Source organism: Labrus bergylta, chromosome 15 (genome assembly GCF_963930695.1).
Source record: "Labrus bergylta chromosome 15, fLabBer1.1, whole genome shotgun sequence".
In the NCBI taxonomy this organism is placed as follows: Eukaryota; Metazoa; Chordata; class Actinopteri; order Labriformes; family Labridae; genus Labrus; species Labrus bergylta.
In genome coordinates, this window is record NC_089209.1 from 23,576,253 (window position 1) to 23,604,027 (window position 27,775).

Here is a 27,775-nt window from a genome sequence, read left to right on the forward strand (position 1 = left end):
CTTTGTCTTTTTTCCCTTAAATCTCTTATCCGAAAATGGTCGACCATACTAGAAAACCCGGGGACTTTGCAGACACGATGGCCCAGTTACCCTTCAGGTTTCTGCGTACACTGTGGGGGGGGACTGTAGGGGTTTGGTCCCAGCTGCTGTCCGTCCTCCTCCGCTGTCTCCGCCCCTCTTTACTTTATAAATGAACCGAACAACATCCACCAGCGGGGTTTGCTCTGCTCGTCAGCTTGTGAATGGACGCAACATGGCGGAGAACAGTAGCTGAGAACAGCCGCAGTCCTCCCGGTCCAGTTCTCCAGCACAGCAGTGGAACCGGTCCGTGTTAGCTCAGGTGTCTGGTGTGGGGATCCTACGTGGTTCGTTGGGACATTGCGAGAGGAAAACTTTGTGGAAAATGCGAATGAGGACTTAAAGATGAGCCGACACACGACAGGTAACAAGTGCACGTCACTTGTGTTTGTTTGTGCACGTCACTTGTGTTTGTTTGTGCAGGTAGGCGACATCTCCTCTCGCATATCAAATAAGAATAAATGTAGGCCACAGTTTGGTGACTTTCCAGGCTGCAGCTCAACTTTTATCTGAGCTGCTGGAGGAGGAATTTGTTGGACCCGGTTCCTCCTGAGGTCACATAGGAAGGAGGAAATTCTTGTCGGGCGTGTTTTCAATCCAAATAATCATATTTCCCCCCCCAAAAAAATCCCTTCCAGACGTGCAGGAGTCTGCAGAGGAGTGTGCCCCCTCCCCACCGCTGCCTGCGGATCATGTGTTCAACTCCGGAGCTGTGCTGTTCCCTGGTAGGCGAAAGTGCACTCTGTTGTTCATTCTTTAACCTGTAAATGTATTCAAGTAGAGAGAGAGATGATATTAACACGCTACAAATATTATCCTGAACAAGAATATATAAAAAGGGGGACTCTTTCTGGATTAAATAACAAATATATGAACAATAGTTGCCTAATTTCCCTTATGCCTTAAACGCTGGAGTAAAATATCCTTTAAAGGTTTTTCAGTATTGCTAAACTTGGGACAGATTTTGGGTTTAAAATAAGGATTTGCTGCAGTGAAACACGTTGTAATGGTTTCAACATAATCCAAAGTACGTCCACTAAACGTTGTTCATGTCACTGATAGGCTTCTAAGTGTGACAACATTACAGAAAGGATCCCTGCAGAGAGAGACTCTTTTTGTTAATGAATAAGATGCTTTTTAAAACCATGAAACAGATCTTAATATGTTCCCTGTTAGCCACCAGACTCCATTAAAAGACAGTAGCTTTACCCTGCAGAACATGTGAGATGCTGGTCAGCTGCTTAAATTGATTTGTTATGTTTGTGTTGTTTATTTTCTACCCATAATATTGTGTAGTATCAAAATTAACTCGGAGACAAACAATCACACAAACAAACTATCATTTTAAACCTAGAAGCAGCTGGCACAATGCTCCCTGCAGCCACCAGACTCCATTGACAGAAACACTAATTCTGTCTTTAAGAAAAGTTTTTAGTGTTCCACTGCCTTGACCTCTGTCTGTTTGTGTTTCTGTGTGATTTGGAGTTTTCAAAGGTTGGTTGGGATCCAAAATAATAACTGCATGACTCACAATAACACCAGAGCACCAAGTCCTATGTTGTAAAATGTATTTAAAAAAAAAAAAATGGAATCTGGTGGCTTAGGAGAGGGTGATTTTATTTTATTTTTTAAAGGCTGCTTCTGGCTGGAAAACATCCGACAACAAAGTAACAGGAAAACTTTTTAGTTTAACACCTGAATCACAACCTGAGTCTGTCAGTGTCCATTTGACTTTTCCGCGGACATACTCTGAACAGGGACGCTTGATTTTGCCATCATTACCGCCTGTGTAGTGGCAAAAAAAAAAGAAGCGATTTTTGGAAACTATTTGTGCCTTTTACCTCTAAATGAGTTGACAGGCCCAGGTTTAAACAATGCAGGGTCGTCATTATATTTATTTGCTATGTAAACCTGATGCCACACCAGTCTCTCATCTTCAGCCAGGAAGTCTGTCTCCGTCTGCACATGTGAGATGATGTGTGTTACCTGTCCGTACAGGTGCTTTTGATCAACACGGCTGCCCTTTGATCATGTTCCCGGTGGACGCGCAAGACCGACTCTCCTCAGATCTCAGCAAAGCAGAAGTGGTGGACTTCATAAATTACTTTCTGTGTGTGCACAAGTACGTGGAGTCAGACTATTTATTCTTATTGTGTGTGTGAGAAAACGTGATTAGCTATAATATTGTGATAAATATAGGAAATGTTATAAATAATCTTCAATTGAAAAATCTGTATTGGCATTTATTAATGGCTATTTTTGAAGTGTATTTCTCTCGAGTCAAATCCACTAAAATGGCACCAAATAATCTGCCGGTAGCTGATGGCGAACATGCACTTCATCTGACAACATCAAAACATACAGGCCTCCATTCAACAGGTGAAATGTACACATGCTGAGTGAGAAAGGGTTGCTTGTTTACAAAATTCAGACTTTTCTGATATGTTCATTACCAAACGATAAAATTGCAGTTTATCATGCAGCCCTACTGTTTCCCACCAAAAGCTGCCTTCAAGAGAGAGAGAGAGAGAGAGAGAGAGAGAGAGAGAGCAACCGACCGCTGGCTCAATTGTATGAAACCTTTGCTAACAGATTCGTTTAACTTCGGAAGGGGATGCAGGAGTTTGCATGCAAATTTTGTAATTTAAACATTCTCCTCAATATTTGGTGCCTTGGACTTCTGATGTTGTTGCCATGGTTTTGATACTGTTTGATTTTTACCACAGTCATTTGGAATTCTGTTACTATGACAAGCCCATGAAACACTGATGGTTGTCTTGTTCTCTCTCCGCAGTAAGAAGCAGGAGAAGGATGGTTTGGTATCGGTGGTGGCTGATCTGCGGCAGGCCTCGCTCCAGACGACGAGGTTCATCGCTGAGACTCTGCTTCTGCTCGAGGTATCGTCATTGTAGAGTTCAGTGTGTGGAGCTGGTGTGAACAGTTATCTGAAGCATGTTTCCAGAGATTGTTCTACTTCTGAATAGCTATTGCATACTGATTGTGAAGCCAGATTACCCACATAATATCTGTTGTCCTTTTATAAAGAATGTAGACTGTGGAAACTGGACTTACAGGTTGTTCCTCTTTCTTTAAAATGGAAGTTGCCTCACAAACAAATGTTTTTAGCATCTTTTCTGGTGAGTTGGGATGTTGTGCAGCCCCAAACACAGCCTGCAGAGAGAAGGAAATGCATGTGGAGGGCCCAAGATGGGGACGAGCATCAAAGTCTGATGACGCCACGATGACAGATGTTGCCTTGATATCAATGTAACATGTGATTGGATATATCCACAGTCTAGAAAGAGTGGAGATGAACGTATGTGCGAGCAAAAAAAAAAGCATCATGAAGCGGCCTCATGCATGCACGACAATGGCACTAGTTGCCCACTCACTGGCAGTGAACTTTCCTGACTATTACCTGCTGTGTTCATTTGCTGAAATTTTGTGTGAATAGGACTTTAGAGATTTTATCTGTATAGGTCTGTGGGGGAAAAAATGTGGTATGCAGGTGATGATTTCCTTGTAGAACCATAGTAGGCAGCAAAGCCTCGTCATACCAAGGTAGCTCTGATTGTGCATCTTGAAACCCATTCAAGTGAAAATGCTAAACTCACCCTACCATCTTGAACGCTATCCTCCCTGGTTGTGGCAGCAGCAAACCGCAGTGCACTTGCCCACGTCTATCGCTGCATCACCTGTTGCCTAGGAGCGTCAGAAACGGCTGTGTTGGGGGTGCCTGAAAACCACTACTTTTCTGCAAAACATATACAGACCATTTCGGACAGGAATCGAAATTCAGAGGAGGATATACTGGCTGCTGCATTCTTGTCATACAAGCCAGCACTTCACCAACCTTCATGATGAAATAGAAAGGTAATTTTAGGATTTAATGCAACAGATATTTTACAGATTGCTCCTTTAACACAGCATTCATTCTGTCCAGAGACCGGATTACCCTCCAGTTAAAACACACACAGTTACCTCCAGGCTCTCCCCCTGCATTAAAACGTCTCCGACCAATGTGTCACCCAGTTCATGCATTGCACGCTGCACACAGAACATATTTGATTGTAAAGAACATTGAAGAAGTATGCATCAGTCTGAAGTTTTAGGCCTTAATCAGCCCTCATAAAAATCATAGGGGAAATTGGTTCTGGGTCTTTTGTTGGCACTGTTGTTTGTCCCAGATTATCTGGTACTCTAAGGTCCTTTTAGATCAAGTATTAATCCTCCGGAACTGCACACTGACTCACAGGTGAAGCCTGTATAATACCAGCTGTGTTTGTTTAAAAATCTGGATAAATATGTCTGTATTTTCCAAGTTCCAGTCTTGAGCCTAACGTTAGCTTACATGCTGCTGTTGACAGACAACTAACGGGTACAATCTCATCTCCAGGTATTGGTGAAGAGCAGACAATATGTTAACATTTTCTCATCTTTGCGTGTCGAGCAACACTAAAGCAGCTGGAATCATCCAGGTCATGGTCATTCAAAGTCCTGTTAACTTTCAGATCAGGCTTTGAGTGTTTGAGATTAGAGAGACAAATATATGAAGTTTCTCCTTAAGTGTGTGATGCAACCTGATTTTACATTCAGTTGAGTCTTAGATTCTAGCTGCTATATTGGTATAAACACAGTCACACATGTATATTTTCTGTAACAGAACATCTTAGTGTTTTTCTTATGTGCTCATTTTCTTGAACTCAGCATGCTGAGGTGAAATAACTTCCTGCTTGTAAGTTCTGGAGATTTGTGTACAGACTCTGACTTAGGACTGTGACATTAATCGTAAGTTCATAGATAAAGCAATTTAAGCATTTAATTAAAATAACACATAGAAGAGTCAAAGACATGGTTTTAAACCAGCAGTGCTTTCGTGCTCTGCATGAATACTTTTACTGATTGGCTGGAGGCTGGAGCATACTGGGCATGCTTTCATCTTTCTGCTGCACTCAGGTGAACCTCAAACCAGCAGGGATAAGCTACCCTCAGATTGATGCTCATATAGTGGTGAAAACCATTTTGGATTTTTTTTTGACTCAGGGAGGACATGTTACAAACACAAATGCTGTGTTAAACACGCAGAACGACAGAACGACAAAGAAGCTGAGTTTTAACAAATGGCATCTGTAACTTTCCAGAGATGCAGCTCATCTGATTTACCAACAAGAACGTCTCGGTCACTGCTGGATGAAGCTCAACTTTTTGGGTCTTTTTATAATTTCCTTTTGGCGAAGACTAAAGACATACTGTCCCATTCTTTGCAGGCAGCCTGCCTCTCTGCTGCAGAACTTCTATGTATTAATCCTGCACACAGTTTGAAGTTCTTGTTGTAGGCACATTGAAGCAGCAGCTTGGGGTTTGTTCTGTGTAGTCCTCTGCACAGAGACGCATGAACTTGTGATCGACCTCTTGACTATCAGATCTGTTTTCTTGCAGGATGAAGTTATGCAACATTTTGCTTTATGAATTCAGAGAGATGGAGTCTGATCTTCAAAATGAAACCCCAAGTGCGTCATCTCTGGTTATCGTGGAATTCCTCTGTGTGTGTGTGAGGGGAGGGGTGGGGTCACATGCATAGCTGGTCACATGCTTGTGTTATTTAATAGAAAAGCTTCAGTGAAATGACATGAAATGAGCACTGTTGTGTAGGGGGATGCTGCATTTCTTCCAGAGGAAGGTTTACAAAGTATCTGTGGTTCAGTCTTCAGTTTCTGGCCTGCATACCGACACTTTTCTACGTTTTTATTTTGTAATTACAAACATGCCATGCGGTGAAAAACGTCTGCTTGCGGTTCTGTAATGTTTATGTCTGTGGCAGTCTATCTGAACTGGAGATGATCCTGGGATTTAGTTTGTCAGAGCCTGATGGATTTAATTTTAAAGATGCATTCATGGATAAACAATCAGTGTTTTCACAAATGAATGCAAAAACGTCCTGTATATTCAGGATGACTTGCATGTGTGAACGCAAAGGTCCACATTTTGCACCCTGCCTTTTTCCTGACCGTTCCCTCGTAAAGTTTCTGTGTGAAGTCGGAGTGAGGCACGGCAGAAAATGTTCAGGAAAAGTCACTTGATTGAGTGGGAGGGGGTGAAAACGTTGATGTTTTCACTAATCCGAGGTTGGATTACTTGATCCTTTCAACCCTTTCATTTATATGTTGTTGCCCATATTATCAACACCATCCACAACACACCCGGACATCTTCAACTGAATAAAAAAAATAAAACATGGTGTAAAATTAGTATTTGAAGCCATAGCAGTATCATGGTCTGTGCTGTTTTTAAACAGATAGTCCCCTAACTTTATAGTATATTCTTGTTTTTATTCTGATTCAGCAGCATTAACAACCATTTCTAAAGGGTCTTTCAGATAGGACGCGGTGGCTGCTGCAAGCTGCTGTCAAGCCCATTCATTGTCTGTGTTGCTCCGCACAACAGCATGTCTGCCGTCTCGCAGCACTCTGTGATGTCACCTCTGCACGTCCTCTAGTAGGGAAGATCACAAGATTACAACAAACGATGTCTCACTTTTCTGAGCTCTAGTTTAAACACCTACCGGTATTTGAAACGCAACGTCCAACGGTTTGCTGCTTCTTTTGCCTCCTCCTCAGCAGTAGAAAGATCCGGGTCGTTAACTAAATAGTGGACGGATACAAACAAACTGTGCATCCAATGAGTACCTTTTTTTTTTTTTTACCGACTATTGTTTCTGTCACCTAGCAACGTGTGCTCCCCCTCCGCTGTGCGCCCTACTCGGCGGCGAGCGCAGCACACACTGCATCCTATCTGAAAGTCCCTTAAGTCAGTACACGATAATATTGTTGAACTGTTTCATGCTAAGTCTTTGATGTCTTCTCCAGCTCCACAAGCGCACGGTCCACAGCGTGTACATGATTCAACCCAAAAGAAAGGACGCCCTGAAGCTGTTGCTGAAACTTCTGTCTCCATCTAAGTCTTACAATACCTCGTTCAAGGTGAATGGACAAAAACTATGGAGCGATTATTGTTCCAAAACGACTTGCAAATGCGTACACAGACGCTCAGATGTGTAGAGCAAATTGTAAATATGTACATAATTACTAAAGGTGCTGAAAAGTTTAATGTGTTTGAGCTTTAAATACACAAAACATTAGGTTCAACTGAGTCGTGCCTCTCAGTTGACTGTCTGTTTACACTTCTGCCGTGAAGGACCCATAAGTGTGTGTGGCGGGGGGTTTGTTTGCCCTGGGCTCAGGCTCACAGGATTACCTCTCAGGTCACTCTTTGTCTTGAATGGACGAGTGCTTTCAATCAAACCTTCACATAGTTCACTGTGTACACATTTTATTGATCTGTAGCATTTGTGGATTTATTTGCTAGTAGTTTGCAACAATATTGGCTCCATTTTAAAAAACAACACTGATTGAATCCTTTTGCAGAAAGTCCTCCTGAAAGAAATCTCAGAGCTCTCGAACTACATCGACAGGAGCCAGCTCACGGCACCTCTGGGTGGTTATCTCGTCTACTGTCATCACAGCTGGGTCGCCTTCATTAAGGTAATTTTTTTTTTATGGAAGATGATTAAACTCTATCAAAAGCTCTACATTTGACTGACTCCAAGGAAACTAGAAGTATTCCTATTTGTTTATAGCAGTATATTGAGCAGAAACATGTTGGATCTGTATTGATATGAACTGAGGTTGAACATGACATTTTTAGCTAGTTATCTTTCCTAAATAATTAGTTAAATTGGGTACTAGTTTGTAGAGGGTATGAAGAAGAAATATTTTATTAATTGAGGGGATATTAAAATGTTTCACTCTGTTGTTGAGACGTGCTACACACATGCACCAACACAATCCTGTGAGCACTAATGGAGAGCCGATTTTATTTTATACAAAAAACAAACTCCCATCAGAAAACACGTGTTGAATGTAGAAACATGAAGAAAAAGTTTCTGAACGATGCTAAAGATTTCTTGCTCCGTCCACCAGCAACAGCAACTACATGGGTACTTTAGCTAATTGTGATAACATTTCTTGTCGTACCCATGAATGCTTCCGTTCCTTCTGCTAAAATCTTTTAAGTTTTGAAGGTTTTGCTCCAGCTGTAAAGGTTTAATTGGGATAATTTTGAACAAGATTATGCAAACAACAACCCCTTAAAACTTGATGAGTTTCAAACTACAATCTGCCTCAGTGTTCTACTGTATTTTTCAAAAACACCATTTAAAAAAAAAAACATACCGAATAAACTGATTGAGCATAGCCTTCATAAATCAAATGTTGGGGCTATTTGTGTTTGTGTAACAGTCTTTTATCTGAATAAATCAAAGCCAAAGCCGTGACACTGTCTTATGATCAGTCAGAGGGTTTGAACACAAGCTAACATTGTCCTCTCACACACACACGCACACAGTTATTCTGTTTATGTCTGAAGGAGTCCACAAATAAAACCTCTTCATTAGACATCCAGAAGTGCATCCAGAGTATTTTTTTTCCCTCCTCACTCTGCCTCTTTGTGACAGACAGCGTGATGGGCTCACTCGGTCAGGAGATGTTCATTTGTAAATCCATTCATGAGATCCGTCCGAGCGGGCCTTGTCTATTGTTCGTTACCTTGGTGAAGCTTCAGCGAACGCCTCGTGTAATCAGCTGACCTTATTAGCAAGTGAAAGGAGCCCCTCTTTCCGTCACATTATATATTCAGTCATGTTGGACGAGATCATTTGGCTGCGATGACGGTGTTCATTAACCGTGGCTGCTCTCTATTCTATGGAAGACCCATTTAGGATGCTTCGACACAATCTCCACATGACCTAGTTTGGGCTTTTTAGGAAGGAGCACAAATCAGTGAAGCCTTGCAGTAAGAAACACATTTTAAAAAGTCATAAAACACAACAATGATTCAGGGAATTGAGCCCTCATTTTTCATACATCTGAGGGATTGGTGTACATAGATATGTGATACCTAATCTCTGTTTACATATTCTAAATGAAAAATGAGCGGAGCTCTGAAATTTATATTCTTTTGCTGAACTGAGACTCAACGGATGAACAGGCACTGCTCTGTGAAGTTGTGCACCAAAAAATGAAGGCGTTTACAGAGTCCTAAACACCGTATGGATAAGGAAGGCTTGTCTGGATGTTATGTAACTCTAACCGCTGGCTTCAAAGGAATTACTGGACAATCTGTTGGGCCCTAGCATATATCATCTATCAAAATGAGAGGAACTGAGATATTTTTCAGCAGGATGTTATCTAAATATAAGAAAAACAGAGTAATAGTAAAAAAGAGATTGTTGCTTTTGTCTTCAGCAGTGAAACAAGCTGTAACATAATCCTTGGGGGGCAGATAACTGTGTCGACTAAATGTTCTAGTATTTAAATAAGAAAGCCAGTTTGTTGAGAAGTAAGGTTGTAGAAAAAGATTTTGCATCACTCTTTCCAAAGCCACCAAACTTCATTGACAGAAACAGTCATTTAATGTTGCAGATTAGTGGAGGTGTTGATCATCCTGCCTCCATGAACCCTGCTCACATTGCAATCACAAAAAGGTCTGACAACATTACATAATGAACCGTGCAGGACAGATACTTAGAACAACAATCTGAGTCAGTCAGTGGAAAAATTCAAATTCTTAATGGATGTTTTTATTTGGAGCATTTCCCTTAAAGTAAGAAATCACATCCTTTGTCACTGCTACAGGCGAAGTTCTCTACTGGAGTAAAGCAATGATGTTATTAATGTTATTTTTCTGTCTGTACATTCGATATAAAGAAATACCAACAATATCATCAGTCAACGCTAGTGCCAATATTTTTAAAATATAGCGCTCTAAACCGATGACCCAGACATTTTGACTCGTCTTGTCACTACTTCGTGACTCCACATGGTGGAGCTCGTGACAAAAGTGAGGGTAACAGGAACTACAGTTAACTGCCAAAAGAAGAAGCTGATAGTTGGGTAATAGAAGAGTGAGGAAAACAGCTGGATAAAGTCTTACAGCCATAGAAAATGTTTAAGGATAAAAACTGACACCTAATTGTATTGATTAAATACCCTAATGCATAAACCCTAATCCTGCATATGTTCTACAGATGATCAGATATCATGATTTATCATTGTAAGATTGTCTTGTAATATATCAACCATTGCAGTATTGTGATACTTTTGTTTCCATGAGACATGTATCCAGTATCGTATCAGGAGTTTCCACTCGATTCCCGCCCCTTATGAGACCCTTTGCTCTCATTATTTGAATGATATCTTTTAAATTGTGGCTGTTCTCTGTCCTGCAGGAGATCGATTTGTTTGTTCAGGAGTTCCTCTCTGTGGTCCAGCGGCTGCCCTCGAGTATCTCCACCCTGCAGGCTCTGTCCAGGCTGCCGCTGCCCTCCACCCTCAGCGAGCTCCAGCACTTCAGCTGCACCAATGAAGCCAAGTTCCAGCAGCTCAGGAGGTCAGGATGTCCTTCTTCTTCTACTCCACGGGATTAGACAGAATTGCAGTGACTTTAAAGGGAAATTGATCAGCTGATGAAGACATTTTTTTTCTGGACTTGAATCCGGTGAATTTTAGGGGAATGCGATATTTTACACTCAAATTAGACAAAATAAACCTCTTGTTAAGATTTGAGTTTTTGCACATGAATCTTCATTAGAGCATTGAGAGGCTGGAAACACACTCACTTGTCTTTGTCCTTCGCTTTGTAGCGACGGTTTTCTCAGGGTTTGAATGTGAACACAGGAGGAACTTGAATAACCTGTGTCGAAAAAACAAAAACACGAGTTCATTCAAAGGCAGAAGAGCATTACGTTACAGTGATTTAGCTGACGCTTTAATCCAGGGACTCACAATGAGCGCATTCAGCTGGGTGGATACAACCCTAAAAAAGCAAGAATCATGCCAGTTCATCATCCTCATCAGATATCAAACTGTTTCAAGCTCTGATTACAGCTCTGTCTGTTGAAAATAACATCAATCTGCAGGTTAAGAAGGAAGTGTTTGTTCTGACTGTGGCTGCAGGAATATATTAATCATAAACTGAAGCATGGTTAAGAAGACCTCCATCAGTGCCGCTTCAGACTCCCCTGAATTAATATTTCTGTGTTCTTTGCCGTGCAGGGATTTGGGGCTGGATGATCTGCTGACTCACTGTGAGAAAATTCTGGAGAAGCTGCGTTACCCGGAGAAGGAGGCGTGCTACCAGGCAATGGCCGGCACGGCGCTCTTCACTCACACGGCCTTCGACATGTTGCAGAACCACAGCAGGTACGGAGGACTGCGGCTCTCTGAGGCCTTTATCCTCTGTAATAACATTGACCACGCATACCTCTCTACAGTGTTGCAATGCTCTGGAGTTACACAACAACAGCAGCACAAGGCTCTGAACAGAGAGCTTTTTGTTAAAGAAACATTGTCTGTATTCTCTCTGCACAATCATAGAGGTTATTTTAAAGTTGTATAACTCTTCATACATTTTAATCAACTGATCAAAATCACAACCTCACAGAACCAGAGATGTTTGTCTCTTCTCTTTGGTTGTTTTGTTTCTTGGTTACAAAAATATTCAGTTGAAGCCAAATTTACTGTAAGAGGAGAAAAGTCTAAACTGCTCTACTGAAGGGTTTCCCATCAGTGACCAGGCTGATGCTTTAACATAGTGTGCAAACAATAAATGTTGTGCAACCCGACATTTAAAAACAGTTTATTTTATTTTGCAACAATTTGTATGAAAGTCGACTGCTAAAACATATTCCAAACTTTTGGTGACATGACTTTGGTGCAAAGCTGTAAAACACTGTTTTCCCCCTTACCGTGTTGCACGGAGTTTGGTGTCCGTGTGACAGCTATTTTGTCTGCAACATAAACACATAATTTCTTGGTCCATAACATCCTGGAGGAGCTCCCATTCATGTGTCGAGCCTCAGTTCAACAGTTGATTACAGATTACAAAGCAGCTTCCCTCAGACTTACTTTATCAGTGGTAGGAGCCTGAAGAAGAAAAAATGATTCATGATATGTACTTACAATTTATTCAGCTAACTTAACCCTCATTAATTGCAACTGCCAGCTGTTAGTTAAGGATGTTTCCTTTCATAATTTGCAGGATCACTGCTGCAGTAGAGAAAGTGGAGCTTCTGTGGCAGCAGGCTTTTTCTAAGGCCCGTCTGCAGCTGCAGGTGTGTCAGCTGAGAGGGGACTCTCTGCAGGTGAGTCACAGGACGACTGTCACATCCAGCCTGATTTATTTCTTCACTGCACAAGCAAACTGTATGTCTCTAAGACTGGTTTGAGATACTTTGACATCAAACAATGGACCACTTTTGAAGCCAGGACATGCATGCTACAAAGTGGACACACAATGTTTTTGTGGTTTGAAAATGAGTGACACCATCTCACATTTAAAACTGTGTACAAGTTTAGCAATGACCTTACTTTTATGATTGCTTGGGTCCTTTTATAATAGATTTCGGAAATGCTGCACAAGGTGTGAAAATTTAAACCCAAGCCCCCTGTAAGAGAGTTTGCCTGACTGGAGAAGGTAGACACAAAGGGGGTTTTCCACAATGTCTCAGGAGGGCTCAACAGTGACATCTGACTTCCCAGAAACACCCCCTCTGTGTCAACCTGTACTGCTACTTTGGATGGTCATGCTTCTTCTTCCATAGCCATTGGCTGCTTCCACATGGCTTTTATGGCTACATGCAGGTTCTGACCTCTGACTCTGAGGGCTCAGAGCAACCTCATGGTAGATGTTACCACAAAGCCCCGGATCTTGGGAGAGATTTAATGATATTTGTTAACTAAACTATCACATCGTCTGCATAAAGTGTGAATTTTTGTCTATTTTCTCCAATATGTATGCCTATTGTTTTATTTATTTGTAACCTTTCAGCTAAGGGTTCCATGCATAAAGCAAATGCACCTCGCCTTGTACCTCTCCTGAGGGCAAACATTTCAGAAAGTGTCCCATTGGCCATAACTCTAGAGGAAAGGCTCGACAGGACATTGTGAGAGCTGCGTACTTTCTTTCTGCAGTCTTGGTCGCTTTCTGTTCTACCTTTTTATATAATTATATAACAGTCGCAGGTTAAAGTAGTTTTTCATTGGTTAAAATGTCCCTTTGTTGTCTTTTAAACTGAATTTGTTTTCTTCTGCTTGTAGGTCACTGAGCAGATCAAAACTCTGTTTGAAGACAAACTTCAGCCTTACAAAATCGACGTAGCTCAGGATGCAGCAAAGGCAGCGAGGCTGGTGTCTGAGTTTGAGGCGTCCATTCACACTCCTGCCATGGTGATTATTTACTTAAATGCCTTTATGTTTAGTAAACTGTAGCCTGCTTTTCTATAGATTTTTTACTTGGTCCTGGATGTTTGTTTTCCTGATGAGATTGTTGTCTCTATGAACAGTCAAATGTGCGCTCTTATCCATTCTTTTTTCTGCAGCATAGTTATACTTCTTATTCTCTCTCTCTTGTTTGATGCTGGTGTTCCCCTCACTTGTTTCTATAAATAACTCTGATCCCTCTCCTCCTGTCGCCCGCAGGCTCTGGTCCGCTGTGCTGAAGATGTGATCCACACGCTCTCGGAGGTCCTGCTGTGTGACGGTCAGCCTGCAGAGCGCTGGGCTCTGGATCTGGAGAGGCTGAAGGAGAAACTTCACTCTGCGGTCATCTTCATCCTCCAAACACTCAGAGCGGTTTCCAGCTTTCATCATTACTACAACAAGGCAAGATCTCCCAGTCCTTTACAAAGGCAATGGTATCTTCTGTGTTTTTTATGTATTTAATGTATTGTTGACATACGTATATATTTTCCTGTTTTTGGTTTATCTTCTGTGTTCATTTGGTAGAGATTGACCTGACAGATCTCCAGAAAGGTTTCAGTGGATGAGCATGTCATGGTTCAGGAGGATAAACATGCATGTTCTCCTGACCTGTCTTGATAAGCACCTTCGGTGACTCCAGTACATACACATATTATTATCGAGCTGCAGTTGAGCCTCCTTTTCAAACTGAATTGTTTGCCTTCAGTGATAACTGCAAACAAATGTCCCTGTGTTAACACAGAAACTTGATGTAATTACGCATCAATGTAACAAACGGGTCTGTGATTCAGACCAAAGCAAACAAACTCTAGGTGTGAAAACGCCCTGAAACAAGTCGTCCGACTTTAAAATCTGCTCTATAACGGGCTGAAATCCTTCAGTGTACACCTGTCTTTAGAGGAAGCCTTACTTTAACAATTTCCATTTTTGTAATATCGTTTTGATGAGTGCACTGTTCTTCTTTTTTTTTTTTTTTTCCTTTTCTTGAACAGTGTGTACATTTCACAGTTCTTTATTTTGTGTTTGAGCTGCAAATCCTGAACCAGTCTTGTCGTCTCACAGGCCAGAAGTTGGTACCATTTGGTCCTCTGTGAGAACTTCCTGCAGGAGCTGCTGTCGGGGGTTAACGGAGGAGCTGAAGGAGACACAGCACAGAGACAGAGGAGGAACAGAGGGACCATTCCTGCATGGAGACACAAACTATCTATGTTCCTGAAGAAGAATCCTTCTCCTGATCTGGAGGAGCTTGTCCACCTTGCTCACCTCTCCTCTGTCATCCCGGAGGACGAGGTGCAGCAGTCGGGGAGGCAGATGTCTCAGAGGTAAGAAAAGGTGTCTTTTTAGGTGTTTGTCTTTTTGCTGTAGTTTCATACACAGCTGTTGAACGTTAGTGCATGTGATATCCACATCTTAAGTAAATCTGCACCTGGCTGTTTTTGGTCCCGAGATGCATTTGAGTGATCAATTTGTTAATACCATATGCATTGGCGAACAAATGGAGCTTTTAATATGCAATCAGAACAGTGGAATCATAGTTATGGATTGCAACAGAAAAAATCATAATACACCAATAATGTGCAGACATTTTTCCCAAGCAGAAACGGTGTTGATGTCTTCTCATCTACGCACCACAGGTTGTTTGCCTTCATGTTTTCACTGTCCCACAGCCTGTTTCAAAGTGCCTCTGTGTTTGTCCATCAGGTGTATGACTCTGAGGAAGCTGCTCCTGTCATCGGGGCCGGTGCCCGTGGGTCACCTGCAGCAGGCCTTACAGTGGCAGTACGAGCTGTTAAGCAGCGGTCAGGTTCATCATTCCTCTAATGACGGGGGCACAAAAAGAACAAATCAGGATGTTCCCGATCCGAGTAAATGTGAAAGTGTCAAAGAAAAAGCTGCACATCTTCTCACAGCGTCTCCTGCAGCTGCCGGGGTAGTGCCGGCTGAGGGTAAACCAGCCTCCCTCAGCTCCTTCGACTCGGGCTTCGATGGAGCCGGGAGCAGTCCGCTGGAGATCAGAGACTGTGGGAGACCTGTTCGGATCCGGCCTCAGACCCACAGAGAGAACCTCTGCAGCGTTTCAGACTGCGAGGACCTCCGAGATGAGTTTGACTTTGGCTCTGTGGGAAACTCCTCGAGGGCGAGCATCCAGATCATCCCCAAAGTCTGCGTGGAGTCTCTAAACTTTGAGATCAAAGTGAAGCGCTCGGCTGCTCTGCCCTCTAATCCCTGGCTCAGCCTGCCCGTGGACGATCTGGAGAACTCTTATATTGTTACCATTACCCAGAATGCAACACCGCAGAAAAGAGACCTGCAGCCTCCCTTAGAGCCCGGCTCCGAGTCTAACCGCTCTCTGAGGGACCAGCCAACTCAGACCGAGGTGTTGAACAGCTCTCAGCCTCAGATCAGAGACTGGATCCTTAACTCACAGAGCGGTCTGGACGATCCTGAGCTGAGTCCGATCAGAAACATCCTCTCCAGCACCATCACAGAGCAGAGAGACATGTCCGCCTGCACAGAGGGGGTCCCCACTCTCCTCTGGGACTCTTATGACCTCCACAACCAGGAGCAGGACTCTGTGGACCGGTAAAGCATCTGTCACAAAAACTGGTTTCTTTAGGATAATAAACTGGCTAGTTATGTATCAGTTTAACAGCCATGCTGTCCATCTCAGTTTGCAAATTGCACAGAAGATTTTTCGTCCAAACAAATGATTACAGAAAAGTTTGAATATTTCCTGCTTGTGACTGTTATTTCAAGTTTAAGACTGAAAGAAAAGCAGCCATCTTTTATCTAATTTAAAACAAGCCTGCGAGACTTATCCTGAATCATGTCCGCCCCCCTCAGAGCCGACTTCCAGTATTTTAAAATCCATGACCTTCTAAATGATTTCTGCAGCAGATCAAAACTTTCTAGTTATGTTTCTTATGGGTTTCAACAGAATCATTGAGGAAAAACTTGCTTAGTTAAAGAACATCTAACTCAAGAGTTTGATTTTGTGACTGACATCTTCTGATTTGTTTGAGTTTAAACAGAAACCTAATGATACTTTTACTTTTTTTTTTCCCCCCAGTTTGATTGATGTGTCCTTGAAGGACTGGGACGTGGAGGAGCAGGAGGGTTTGATGGAGGTGGAGAAGATCCTGGACAGAGCTGATCAAATACTGGAGGTGAGAAAAGAGACGTTATAGTAACTGCATCTAATGAGGAGGTTTAGTCTATGAAATATCAAATATGACATGAGATGCCCATTACAAGTGACCGGAGGATGATCCATGATCTTTTCTTTATCTTGTCTCTGCAGAAAGAGGAGAAAGTCCTGGCTCAGGAGGCTGTGCTGGATGCCCTGCTGAGATCAGAGGTCAGGCCCGTCCAGTGGCCTCTGTGGGACAGTGAAGAGCAGCCCGGTGTGGTACGTTCAATATGTTTAACTCAGGCCAGTAAAAAGGGGTTACACACACCTACAGTAAGACCCACGAGACATTATGATACAGTATATAAATGACTGTTAAACGCATAGTGTGTAAATTCCACCGCAAGGGGGCTCTCAATCAAAACAATAATAAGAAATGACATTGAGGCTGGCAGCGAATCATGGGAGTGATTCTCTCTGCTACTCCACCCCTCGCCTCTCAAGTTGACCGTAGTCAAGACGAACGGGTGAAACCGACCTGAGGAAAAGATTGTTTACTGACGATATATCCAAGTATAACTTAAATGACGTTTTCAGCACATACAACAGTACAGCAGCTCACGCTTCCTTATACAGCAGTCTTTGACGTAGCATCCGGTGTTTCCATGGTAACAATAAACATGTTGTGTATGTTATGGCGGCCGCCACAACAAAACATGGACCGTTACAACTATAAATTACGGAATTCTCTGGCCTTAATAACTGTTTGACATATGCAATATAATAATACATTCTCTCTCGCTCTCGCTCGCTCGCTCTCTCTCGCTCGCTCTCTGTCTCTCTTTATTTATTAGGGCTGGGCAACGATAAAAAGTTTTAATCGCATGAGTTCCTGTGATTAATCACGATTAATCGCATTGTTATACGCAAAAGCCAATCATGAATTAAAAAGTAGTGTATAGCGCACTTTTATTGTAAATGTACTTCTCAACTTACACAATGTAATCAAAGCAAATAAATACAAAACTAAAGCTTATTGCATTGGTTGCAGTCTGGACGCAGAGTGGTGTGGGGTCTCCTCTCTGCTCTCTGACTGCAGCTGGGTCTGTTGCGCGAGCCTAGGCCTAGACCAACAGCCTGTGAGTGCTGTTGGAATGGGGAGGGGCTCACAGCAGCACCCGCTGTTGACTCGCTCGTTGAGGACAGTAGCTGCAGAGCAATATGTGCTTTCACGTCAGTTTCTTACTCCAAAAAAGTCTCCAATAACTCCAGAAAAAGTCGCTAGATTTGTCGCTAGTAGCTGTTGACAAAAAAAGTCGCCAAGGGAGTTTGGAAAGTCGCCAGATTTAGCGAGAAAGTTGGCAACACTGTTTCCTCTTTCCTGTGAGCGCCGCAGCAGACATGCGCAGCAGTAAGCAACATACTAGGCTCGCTCACGATGGAATTTTATAAAATAAAAGCCAGTGAGCAACAGACTTTTACAATAAGAAAATAAATAATAAAAACTGCGTTAATGCGAGATAAAATAATTGTTGGCGATAATTAATTAATGAGTTAACGCGCCCAGCCCTAATAATTATTTTTTTATATATATATATTTTCTTAATTTAGATATTTTAGTTTAAAAATTCTACATATGGGGTGCTGGTGGCGCAGAAGTTAGTGCGCCACCCATGTATGGAGGCTGTGGTCCTCCAAGCAGGCGGCCCAAGTTTGAATCCAACCTGTGGCTCCTTTCCTGCATGTCATTCACTACTCTCTCTCTCCCTGATTTCCGACTTATCCACTGTCCTATCTATCCATTAAAGGCACAAAAAAGCCATAAAAATATTATTATATTAAATATTACACCTCTCAAACCACCTTGTTATGTGTTCTTCAGTCAATCTTCCAAATGTAAATATGTAAAACAGATGCTGGCTGTGTTACTTATTTCATGCCCAGAGACCTCACTCCATACAGTCACCACAAATGCTTTATAAGCAATATACATTTTTTTTTTTTTTTAAAAGCCAATTTTCACCAAGTATTCTAGCAGATGTTTTAACGGTCTCTGGCTCTGTGACTCAGAAACAAACATCATCCTTGGTGAAATTACAGTTTACAGACTGATTTTAAACCCACTTCGTTTATTTATTTTTTAAGATGTCGTCGAGTGAGCTGGCTGAAGCTGGAGTTCTCGGTCTTGACGATTACATCGACCCTGCAGGACTCGGCAACCTGAGCGAGCCCAGATCAGCTGTAACTAAAGCTCCTGAGGAAGACGCTGACACTGGAGCAGATGCAGGAACATTTCCCAGCGGGTCAGACCTGCTAACAGAGCTCAGACAAGTCCAGGTCCTGGATGAGCTCATCATGGAGGAAAACCTCAAGATTCAAGAGCTCAGACGGTACGAAGAAAAGCCCAAAGAAGAGAGTAAACCTCTGAAATCAAACGGGCCCCTGAGTGTGAGTAAAGAGAGGGAGGCTTTCCGCTTACAGGTGGAGAAAGAGAAGCGGGAGGTGGAGAAGCTCGAGAAGAGTCTGGACAAAGAGTGTAAAATGAAGAAACACAAACGCAGAGCGACAAAGGTTATAAAGTGTTCGGTAATGGAGAAGGCAAGAAGTGAGAGCACGGAGGATCGAGCTCTGTGCCATGAGATTTTATCAGGTAACAGATCACAGAGGACGGCTTTGGTCCGCAGTGACTCTCAGGACGCTCAGGATGACGCTAGAACTGAAGCTGAATCCTGTCCTGAGGTTTCCAAAGATTCCCAATGTCAGGATCATCCCTCTGAAGCTCAGCTCACAGGATCTAATAAAACTACATTTCTAAGTAGCTCTGATTTGAAGGAGCCTTCTGAAGAGGTGGGAATCCAGCCTCAAGAAGAAGGCACCAACAAGACGGAAATGGACGGATCAGGTGAGAACTTTAATAATATATGCAAACCAGAAGCATCTTTAACCCCTCAAACGAGGCCAGACGATGGAGCGTTTGACCCCGGTGGACATCCACACCTTCCTCCTGTGCACAAACCAAGAATCTCTTCTCTTCTTGTGAACGATAACCTCACAGAACCAGAAGCTCCTCCTTCCACGGAGCTGCAGAGTCCGGCTCCGTCGTCAGCTTCAGATCGTGGTTTGATGCAGATTGATCAACGAGATGAAGAAGTCGACGCTCTCCCAGAGAGTCTAACTCCAGAAATCAGTTTGGTTCTTAATCCTAATATGAAGGAACACAGCAACAACAACAACAATAACCATGCAGACCCAGATGTTTCATCATCTGAGTTAACCCCTGATGATGAAGAGGACTCACCTGTTGGACCTGCATGTTTGCTGCAGACAGATTTGCCCCACGCAGAGGAAATGGAGGCTGCAGACGGGATCCCACTTCAGCCTGCTCCTGACCGTGCTCTACAGGAGTTCAACCACAGAAGAAGAGACGAGCAGAGTGAAGACCTGACATACAGTGTTCAGAGATCAGACGCCATGAGGACATCGGGTCCTGTGACACCTGGGATTCAGGCCCAGCTGGACATCAGCACGAGAGAGGTTTGTATCTATCTATCTATCTTTGCTCTGTCTACTCTTTCTCTTCTTATTTGTTTTTTGCTGTGCTTTGCTTTCTTTTTTGTTTTCTTGGTTTGTATTATCTTCATCGTCTTTGTCTATCTTATGTCTCCTAAACTTTATTGTTAGTCTCTGTGTTTAGTTCAGAGCTGGTATCTGGAGGTAGTTAGCTGAGCAAAAAAAAAGAGAAGTAGGTAGAAACTGCTTGCCTGGCTGTGTAAAAGGTTAACAGCTCATTAAAATCAGCACCATTAATAATCAAGTTCATAAAGGAGTGTAGTCCAACAGTGGTTATTTCATTTATTGATTTATTTCTCTCATTGTGTTTGCAGATGATAGATTTTAAGACCCCCATCGTTCTGGATACAGGGTCTGGTTTGATGAAAGCAGGCTTCGCAGATCAAGACCTTCCAAATATTATCTTCCCAACAATTATAGGAAGGCCAAAATATGAGGTAAGATTAAAATACCCTCTCTGATACATATTGAGTTTTCTTCTAACCGGCCTTTTCTGATCACTACAAGTTCTGATTTCTGTGTCTGCAGGAGATCATGAACGGTAACCTTGAAAGGGATACATACATCGGACATGAGGCTCAGCACATGAGGGGGGTCCTGGCTCTGAAGCATCCCATAAAGAACGGCATCATTCGTAACTGGGATGACATGGAGAAGGTGAGGAGGAGCTCATGTACCTGCTATGACATCTTATGTGTTTCTCTTCTGCAGCTTGAAGCACCAAGTTAGTCTAAGAAAATGGGTAAAGCAGGGCGCTGATAGCCTGGCGGTTATGTCGCGAGCTCCATGTACTGAGGGTATAGTCCTCAACGCAGCTGCTGTGGGTTCATATCTGACCTCTGACCTTTGCTGCATGTCATCCCCCCTCTCTCTCCTCCTAACACTTCCTGTCTCTCTTCAGCTGTCCTATCCAATAAAGGCAAAAAGGCCCAAAACATGTATTTAAAAGAAGGTAAAACTTTGAGAATCACCCGTTTAGTATCAAAGCAACAGTGGAGCTCTGTGTACGTTTTACACCAGGGTAATGTGGTGGTTGTCACAGGGGATTGTACCCTTTTCTTTTTGTCTGAATAACTAATGGGTGAAAGGAATTGGAATTGTTGCATTAGGTTGTTTTAGTCGGCAGCAATGAATCAGGCTGTGATTGGTTAAAATTAATCCTTCAGGGCAAACACCTGATCAAAGTACGTCTACTGAAAGTTTTTTTTGCCCCCAACAGGCTCAGATAGTTATTCAAAGACCCTCTTTACACCTGGTATCAACATGTGGTGTCAGATCTTTATGAAGTGTGTTCACTGGAAGAATAACAAAATGAACTGCAAAACCAAAACTCTAACTCTAAATGGTCGTTTGGGGAACCAGAGTAGTTAAAATATATAATCTTTTTCAGTAACTTACAAAGTTGTGGTTTCTTTTTTTGTTAGATTTGGCATCACACCTTCCAGCAGCTGGGTGTGGATCCAGAGAATCATCCTGTTCTGATCACTGAGGCCGCCATGAACCCGTTACAGAATCGCCAGCGGATGGTGGAGATCATGTTCGAGTGTTTCTGTGTTCCCTTCACCTACGTGGCCATGCAGGCGGTGCTGGCACTCTACGCAGCCGGGAGATCCACCGGTAACACCCTCCATTTATGTCTCTGTATGCATTTTATTCATGCATTCATGGATACGTTTCTAGTCGAGATGTCAATCAAAAACATGTTTGTCATTTTAAGAGCTACCTTTTGTGATATGTTTGAGCTCTGTTGTGTCCTCCCCGCCTGTTTGAACAGCCCTATTTAAACCGTACTTTCTTCCTGAATTCAGTGAGTTAATGTTTTGATTTTTTTATTTGCCGTACTGTGTAGGTGTTGTCTTTGACTCTGGAGACGGAGTGAGCCACAGCGTGCCTGTGTTTGAAGGTTACAGTCTACCTCATGCCGTGCAGCGCTTCCCTCTAGCTGGTGTAGACGTTACAATGCATCTTAAAAAGGTATAATCATCTTTTTATTTTGATGGTCACGTCGGGTCAGTCTGGTAAAAAGAAACAGTTTGTTTAAAGGCTTTATTCGCGATTTTTCTTTTTTTTTGATCCAGCAGATGTCGCCCTTGAGCACCAGCATGAAACCAAAACAACTTGCGGTGCATTGTTGTGTTAGCATGCTAATGCTAGCAATCTTTATTATGCTCGTATCTTCACACTGCATGTAAATTTACCTGAAATGAGCGTGATCTAGAAACACAGTTAATCAGTGAGTACAGTATGTTAGTCTTCTTTTCTCTAGTCCCTCAATTAAACAACTTTTATACACGAGGGGAAGAGTCAGCCGCCGTCCTGACGATGTAAACAAACTGAAGATAGGACTCGGGTGTTACACCCATTGTAGACCGTCATGACGCACTGAGTTATTTTCAGAGGATATACTTGATTTCTGTTACATTTAAGTGTGAAAAATCACATATAAAGCCATTAATGAGATGTTTGAATCAGTCTGGGGTCCTGCTTTGATTGCTAAATGATTCCCTGTTGTTGTGCTCGTAGCTCCTGCAGGAACAAGGCGTGTGCATGCGCACCACAGCAGAGATGGAGATCGTCCGGGAGATGAAGGAGAAGTGCTGCTGTGTCGCTCTGAACTATGAGTCTGAGCTGAACCGGGGGAGTTCGTCCTGCAGAGAGATGCATTACACCATGCCAGACGGACGGATCGTCACACTCGGCACAGAGAGGTTCAGGTAACCGTCTGAACGTTATGTCCTCTTTTTAGACGGACACTCAATCTACAAGGTGGGGTCCTGCAGGAGAGCACTATCAAAACAAACATTTAGGAACAATACATGTAATGTTCTGGCTTTGTTCATGATAAACTATATAAACTGAAACTACTTTTTACTTTGACTTTCTTTACAATGTAAGATGTTAGTCATTTCCCAGTTTAGGGGAATCTAAACATAAGTGACCCAGGCAGTATGAGTCAAATTCAGATGCAAAGCAGCAGTTTAATTGACTTCAGAGTTTAGCTGTGCCTAAAACAACAAACAAAAGATATCAAATCTCTAATCTAACCTAACCTAAAACAGAAGTTCAGTGATGTTTTTCATACCTGAGCTCCTAAACACACAAACAAGAGAGAAACGGGAACAAACAATAAAGGCTGCTAACTGCTACACTGCTGCTGCTAAAGTGCTACAAGTTAATATGACATGCAGCAAAGGGCCGATGTTGGATTTGAACCCACGGCCACTACAACAAGGACTATATCCTCTGTACATGAGGCGTGCTACATGAGCACTAGGCTGTGGTTTGGTAATATTTAAGACCGATCTCTTAAATTCCCTGTTGACAAAAAGCCAACCACGCTCTCTTAAAATCCCTGTTGACAAGGAGACAAATCAAATTATTTTGCAGAATACAGGAGTTGCTGGTCTACCTCTGAATCAATCTGTTATTTTACAAACTTTTGTGTTACACAAACATTGTTTAATGATCAATTTACCATTCAAATCATCATAGTCCCACAGTTACACAAACAAACTACAAAACCAGTGAATTTTCTGTCAAATAATGACTCTTCTTCGTCTATGGAGTCTAGTGGTTTTTGAAGAGGGTGATGTGTAAGCTGTCTCTTGGTAAACAATTCGGACAAAGGTGAAATATTTCAGTCTTGAACAAAGAGGTCTTTCTCTGTGGGGAGCCTTTTTGTGATGTTTCCAGACACTTAAAGTAACAATCTGAGCCTGTCGGAGACAAAAACTTAGAGAGGGCTAACTTTGATCGGGCTCCTATGCAGATAAGGATTGCAACAATAGACTATGTTGCATCTGCAGGAAAGAACAATATACTGAGGCAATTCTAAAACTTTGTCCCCCAAAATAAATAGCAGATTACCCCATGGAAAAACAGAGCTGCTTTTGGATTAATCTGGTTTTAATTGTGGTCAGTTTCTGCGTCTACACAGACCTCAGCAGCTTTATCTTTGGGAGAACTGCTTAAACTGCAACCAAAATGTTCAGGAATCCAACCCCACCAATCTCTGCCAGAGAATGTAGATGATTGGAACTGAAGCGACCGACTGAAACCGATTTTAACATGAGTAGAGGAACACAAGTCTGGGGCTCATCCTGACTTCAATCTTGTTGGATAAAACCAAATGTAAAAGAGAGACACACATGTGCAGCACCTGCGGGATAAGGCAAACCCTTCAGACTGGCTACCTGCCTCTTTATAGAGCACATTACTAAAAAAGTATAACTGCCTTTTTTATGTTCTTAAACTCTCAAAATATCTTCCTCTATCTGCCCCTCTCTCTTCATGCAGGGCCCCTGAGATTCTCTTTAAACCCGAGCTCATTGGACGGGACCATTACGGGATACACGAGAGCGTCTTCAAGTCAATCCTCAGCTCGGACATCGACCTGCGGCGCTGCTTCCTGGGAAACATTGTGCTGTCAGGTAACAGCTGATGTTAGTTATGGTGTTACACAACAGTCTAAAGGTGCACTCCAGCTGTGATTTTCTTTGGTCCAGAGCTTGAAGGGCAAGTACTTTACTTCAACAATAGTGTGGTATGTGTTTGCAAAAGTTTCATTGAACATAAGAAAGTAAAATAGACTTATACCTCACTCAATCATCACTTGTGGGCCTCCATACATGTGTGGTGGTGACTGTGTCTGCAGAGACTCTGTCCTCTGTCTGGATTTTGATGTTTTGGCTGAGTCAGCACTTTTCTGGGCGGGGAGCTGGTGTGCTTCCCCCAGCCAATGACGGCACCAATGAGTTTCCAAGTTGAAACAATTCAGCTTATTGGATGCCATTCAAACAGAAAACCTCAAACAGAACCAGACTTTTTCAGCCATACTGTACGTCTAACATGATTCCTGCTAAACTTTGCATAATAAACTTGTTTTTTTTTTCTATCATCTTTTCACGTGATATAGTGTGTAATTCCAAGTTTCCCATTACGACTACAGATGTCAGGGCACTGCATTTTAAAATCATCAATATTTTTAAAGACCGTACTGCCCTGGACAAAAAGAGAGCACACAGTCTAAAGTTACTTGATCCTAAAACCTATATATTTATAAACTTTATGAATTAAACTCCAGTGCTCAAAGTAGCAGTCTTACTGTTGACTGAAATGGATACATGTCAAATAGATTTTGGGCGGCTGTGGCTCAGTTGGTAGAGTCGATTATCTCTCAACTGGAAGGTCGGGGTTCAATCCCCAGCTCCTGCAGCCACATGTTCAATGTGTCCTTCGGCAGGACACGTAACCCAAAGTTGCTCCCTCTGCGTGTGAATGTCTATGAAAGGGATTAACTACTTGTGATGGTCACTTCACATAGCGGCCTCTGCCATCAGTGTGTGAATGTGTAGGTGTGTTTACCTGCTGTGAAGATTTAGAACATTTGCTATTTATTTTAGCAGTTAGAGGAAAGCAGGTAAGGTAGAATGATTACCCGTTAACTCCATGAGGTGCACCTTCAGTAACTCTGTTTATTTAGTTCCATCATGTGAAGAACCCAGAGGACCTGCTATGAGGAGAGTACCTATAAAAATAAAGTCACAGTACACCAAAATACAAAAATGAAAATGATGGTTTATAGCAGTGAGTACACGCCCTTTTTGTAGCACTTCTTTGGTCATGTTTTGAGTTTCCTTTCTATCTGCTCCTGTAGGAGGGAACACCCTGCTGGACGGCCTGCCTGAGCGGCTCCAGGCTGAAATCAAAGGACTGGTTCCCCCTAACACAGGGGAGCGTGTTCATGTCACCAGCCCGAAGGACAGAGACTTTTCAGTGTGGAGGGGAGGAGCAGTGCTTGCCAACCTGCCCACCTTCAGCTCTGCATGGATCAGTCAGGAAGAATACGAGGAGTATGGACCGCAGATCATCTTCAGGAAATGCTTCTGAGATGAACTCTGAGTAATGTACTGGTTAACTTTTTACTACACACAGTGCAATATACAAACAGTGCCATGGACCGGTCCTCCTTTAATATTTATTTGTCTTGTATGTATTTACGGCTTTAAACCTGCAGTCGGTGTGGATCCTGACTAGTGTGCTCTTACCTATCACCTGAGCTGCTACTGACCCGCTGCACACTCTAAGCTATATGCTCGAGGTTCCAGGCTCTTTGCTCTAAGCCCTGTTGCTAAGAGCTACAAACATGGCATGGATGAAATTTATATTTATGCCCTTAAAATGTTGTCCGTCAATGTTACTGTTCATTAAGCGCCTTAAACTGTGTCTAAACTTTTCCAAGTTGGGTTCTATTTTTGTGACCCATCAATTAATAAGTGAGAGTTTAAAGTATAGTAATGTTTGTGTTTAAGAGACAAGAATTGAAGCTGGCCTTTAATTGATGTCTGCCAATTATTTTTTCCAAAATAAGCGATTGAGGGACAAAGATAAATCACTCAACGTGCTGACTATATAATCAAATATATATTTATACAAAGATGTAAACACAGTTAGTGTAACAGTTTGATCTTAATGTGTGCGACATGGTGCAAGTTGGATTTTGAATGATTTGGATCAGAGCAGCTGTGCAGTGTTCACAATCTAAAATATTGGATAGAAACACCATTGAATGATCTTAAGATGGATTATTAAGACCACTTTTCTCAACTTTTTTTCTGGATTTTATGTTCCCTTTTTTCCCCCCTTAAATATCAAGAAAATGTTTGCTTGTAATGTTATGTCTTTTTTCCCCTTACACGCATCATAACATTACAGCTTTAGAAGATGTTAGCACATTATCTAGGAACATTTTAAATTTCTTGCAGATGAGATAAAGTGGTTCCCTCTTTTGGTTAAAGATCATTGTACATGCAAGTTTGCTGTTTCTGCAGGAGTGTACCGGAGGGGAGAGACGTGTGGGATATGAAGTTTGTTTACTAGTAAACATGCAGCTGAGTCATGGTAAATTTAATGGTTATTTTCCAGCTGAAGAGCCCTTTGGTCAGTCTGTCTTTTGTTGTGTTCATGGTGTAAGATGTGAAGTGCAGTATTTGAATGCTAATACCTCTCATGTCTGTAGAATAAGCAGATGAAGTTGATGCTACTGCTGCAGGAACAGTTTGTGTTTGATGTGTCATTTTTTCTATTTGAGTGATGTGTCTTATAAATGATTTCCTGAGTTTTGTTTAGAATTGTTAAAAGTTGTGTGCATGTTTTTTTTTTTTTTTCTCTTTCACAGTAGTGGTCATTACTTGTGAAGGGTGTTGCCAAATCTGCTGTATTTATCTCTTTACCATGAAACCTTGAAGACCCCTTAAGCCAACCTGTATATAAATATTAAGTTTACTTTTTGAATGTGGAGTTTTTGCATTGAATTATTCTTTTTTGCATGTAATTAAGTTGCTCTTTTTCTGCACGTTTTCCTCTGTGTGCTTGCTTGTCTTTGTATTTTGCTTTTTAAAAGGCAAAGGGGGGTTGTCATGTGACCTAAAGCTCAGCTCTGAAGTGGGAATCCCCATTAAATGTGACTGTAGTGTTTTCAGTTAGCGCCTCGTGTAAAGGCCAGGATGAACAGCTCAGTCTGCCTCTCGTTTACTGGCTTCATTTGAAAGAAACCTTCTTCTTTGTCCCCTAAATGTACTGCAACAGTCTGGACTGAGTCTTTCTTGAGTCTCTTTTCACCCAAACCATGCTATGTATGTGATGTCTGTTTTTTATAATAAATATTTTAATCATCACTCTT

The 27,775-nt window shown here is 42.2% G+C and overlaps 1 protein-coding gene and 1 long non-coding RNA gene across 3 annotated transcripts; one reads left to right on the plus strand and one right to left on the minus strand.

Moving 5' to 3' along the window:
- The first annotated feature begins 198 nt into the window (after positions 1–198).
- Positions 199–27,770, plus strand: LOC109999003 (uncharacterized). Its single transcript, XM_020653943.3, has 23 exons — positions 199–442; positions 717–803; positions 2,077–2,200; positions 2,873–2,975; positions 6,945–7,058; positions 7,503–7,619; positions 10,364–10,524; positions 11,190–11,336; positions 12,175–12,277; positions 13,233–13,361; positions 13,614–13,796; positions 14,457–14,716; positions 15,096–15,977; positions 16,465–16,561; positions 16,696–16,803; positions 18,670–20,058; positions 20,409–20,531; positions 20,623–20,751; positions 21,519–21,711; positions 21,944–22,068; positions 22,618–22,808; positions 24,391–24,524; positions 25,751–27,770. The coding sequence occupies exons 1-23, from the start codon at positions 424–426 to the stop codon at positions 25,981–25,983; spliced, it is 5,151 nt and encodes a 1,716-aa protein (XP_020509599.2). The 5' UTR covers positions 199–423; the 3' UTR covers positions 25,984–27,770.
- LOC136182731 (uncharacterized) lies at positions 10,418–11,359 on the minus strand. Of its 2 annotated transcripts, none has more exons than XR_010668776.1 (3): positions 11,221–11,359; positions 10,754–10,827; positions 10,418–10,544 (listed from the first exon to the last, which is right to left on the minus strand). It is a non-coding gene; the product is annotated as an uncharacterized lncRNA (long non-coding RNA). The 2 variants fall into 2 exon arrangements; XR_010668777.1 differs by having other exon boundaries at positions 10,449–10,576.
- Positions 27,771–27,775: the final 5 nt, after the last annotated feature.

Bases quoted from the DNA above. Each gene is read 5' to 3' on its own strand.
- LOC109999003 (XM_020653943.3), top strand. The intron at 10,525-11,189 runs GTCAGGATGTCC...TTTGCCGTGCAG, and splicing joins AAGTTCCAGCAGCTCAGGAG to GGATTTGGGGCTGGATGATC. The intron at 13,797-14,456 runs GCAAGATCTCCC...GTCGTCTCACAG, and splicing joins TTCATCATTACTACAACAAG to GCCAGAAGTTGGTACCATTT.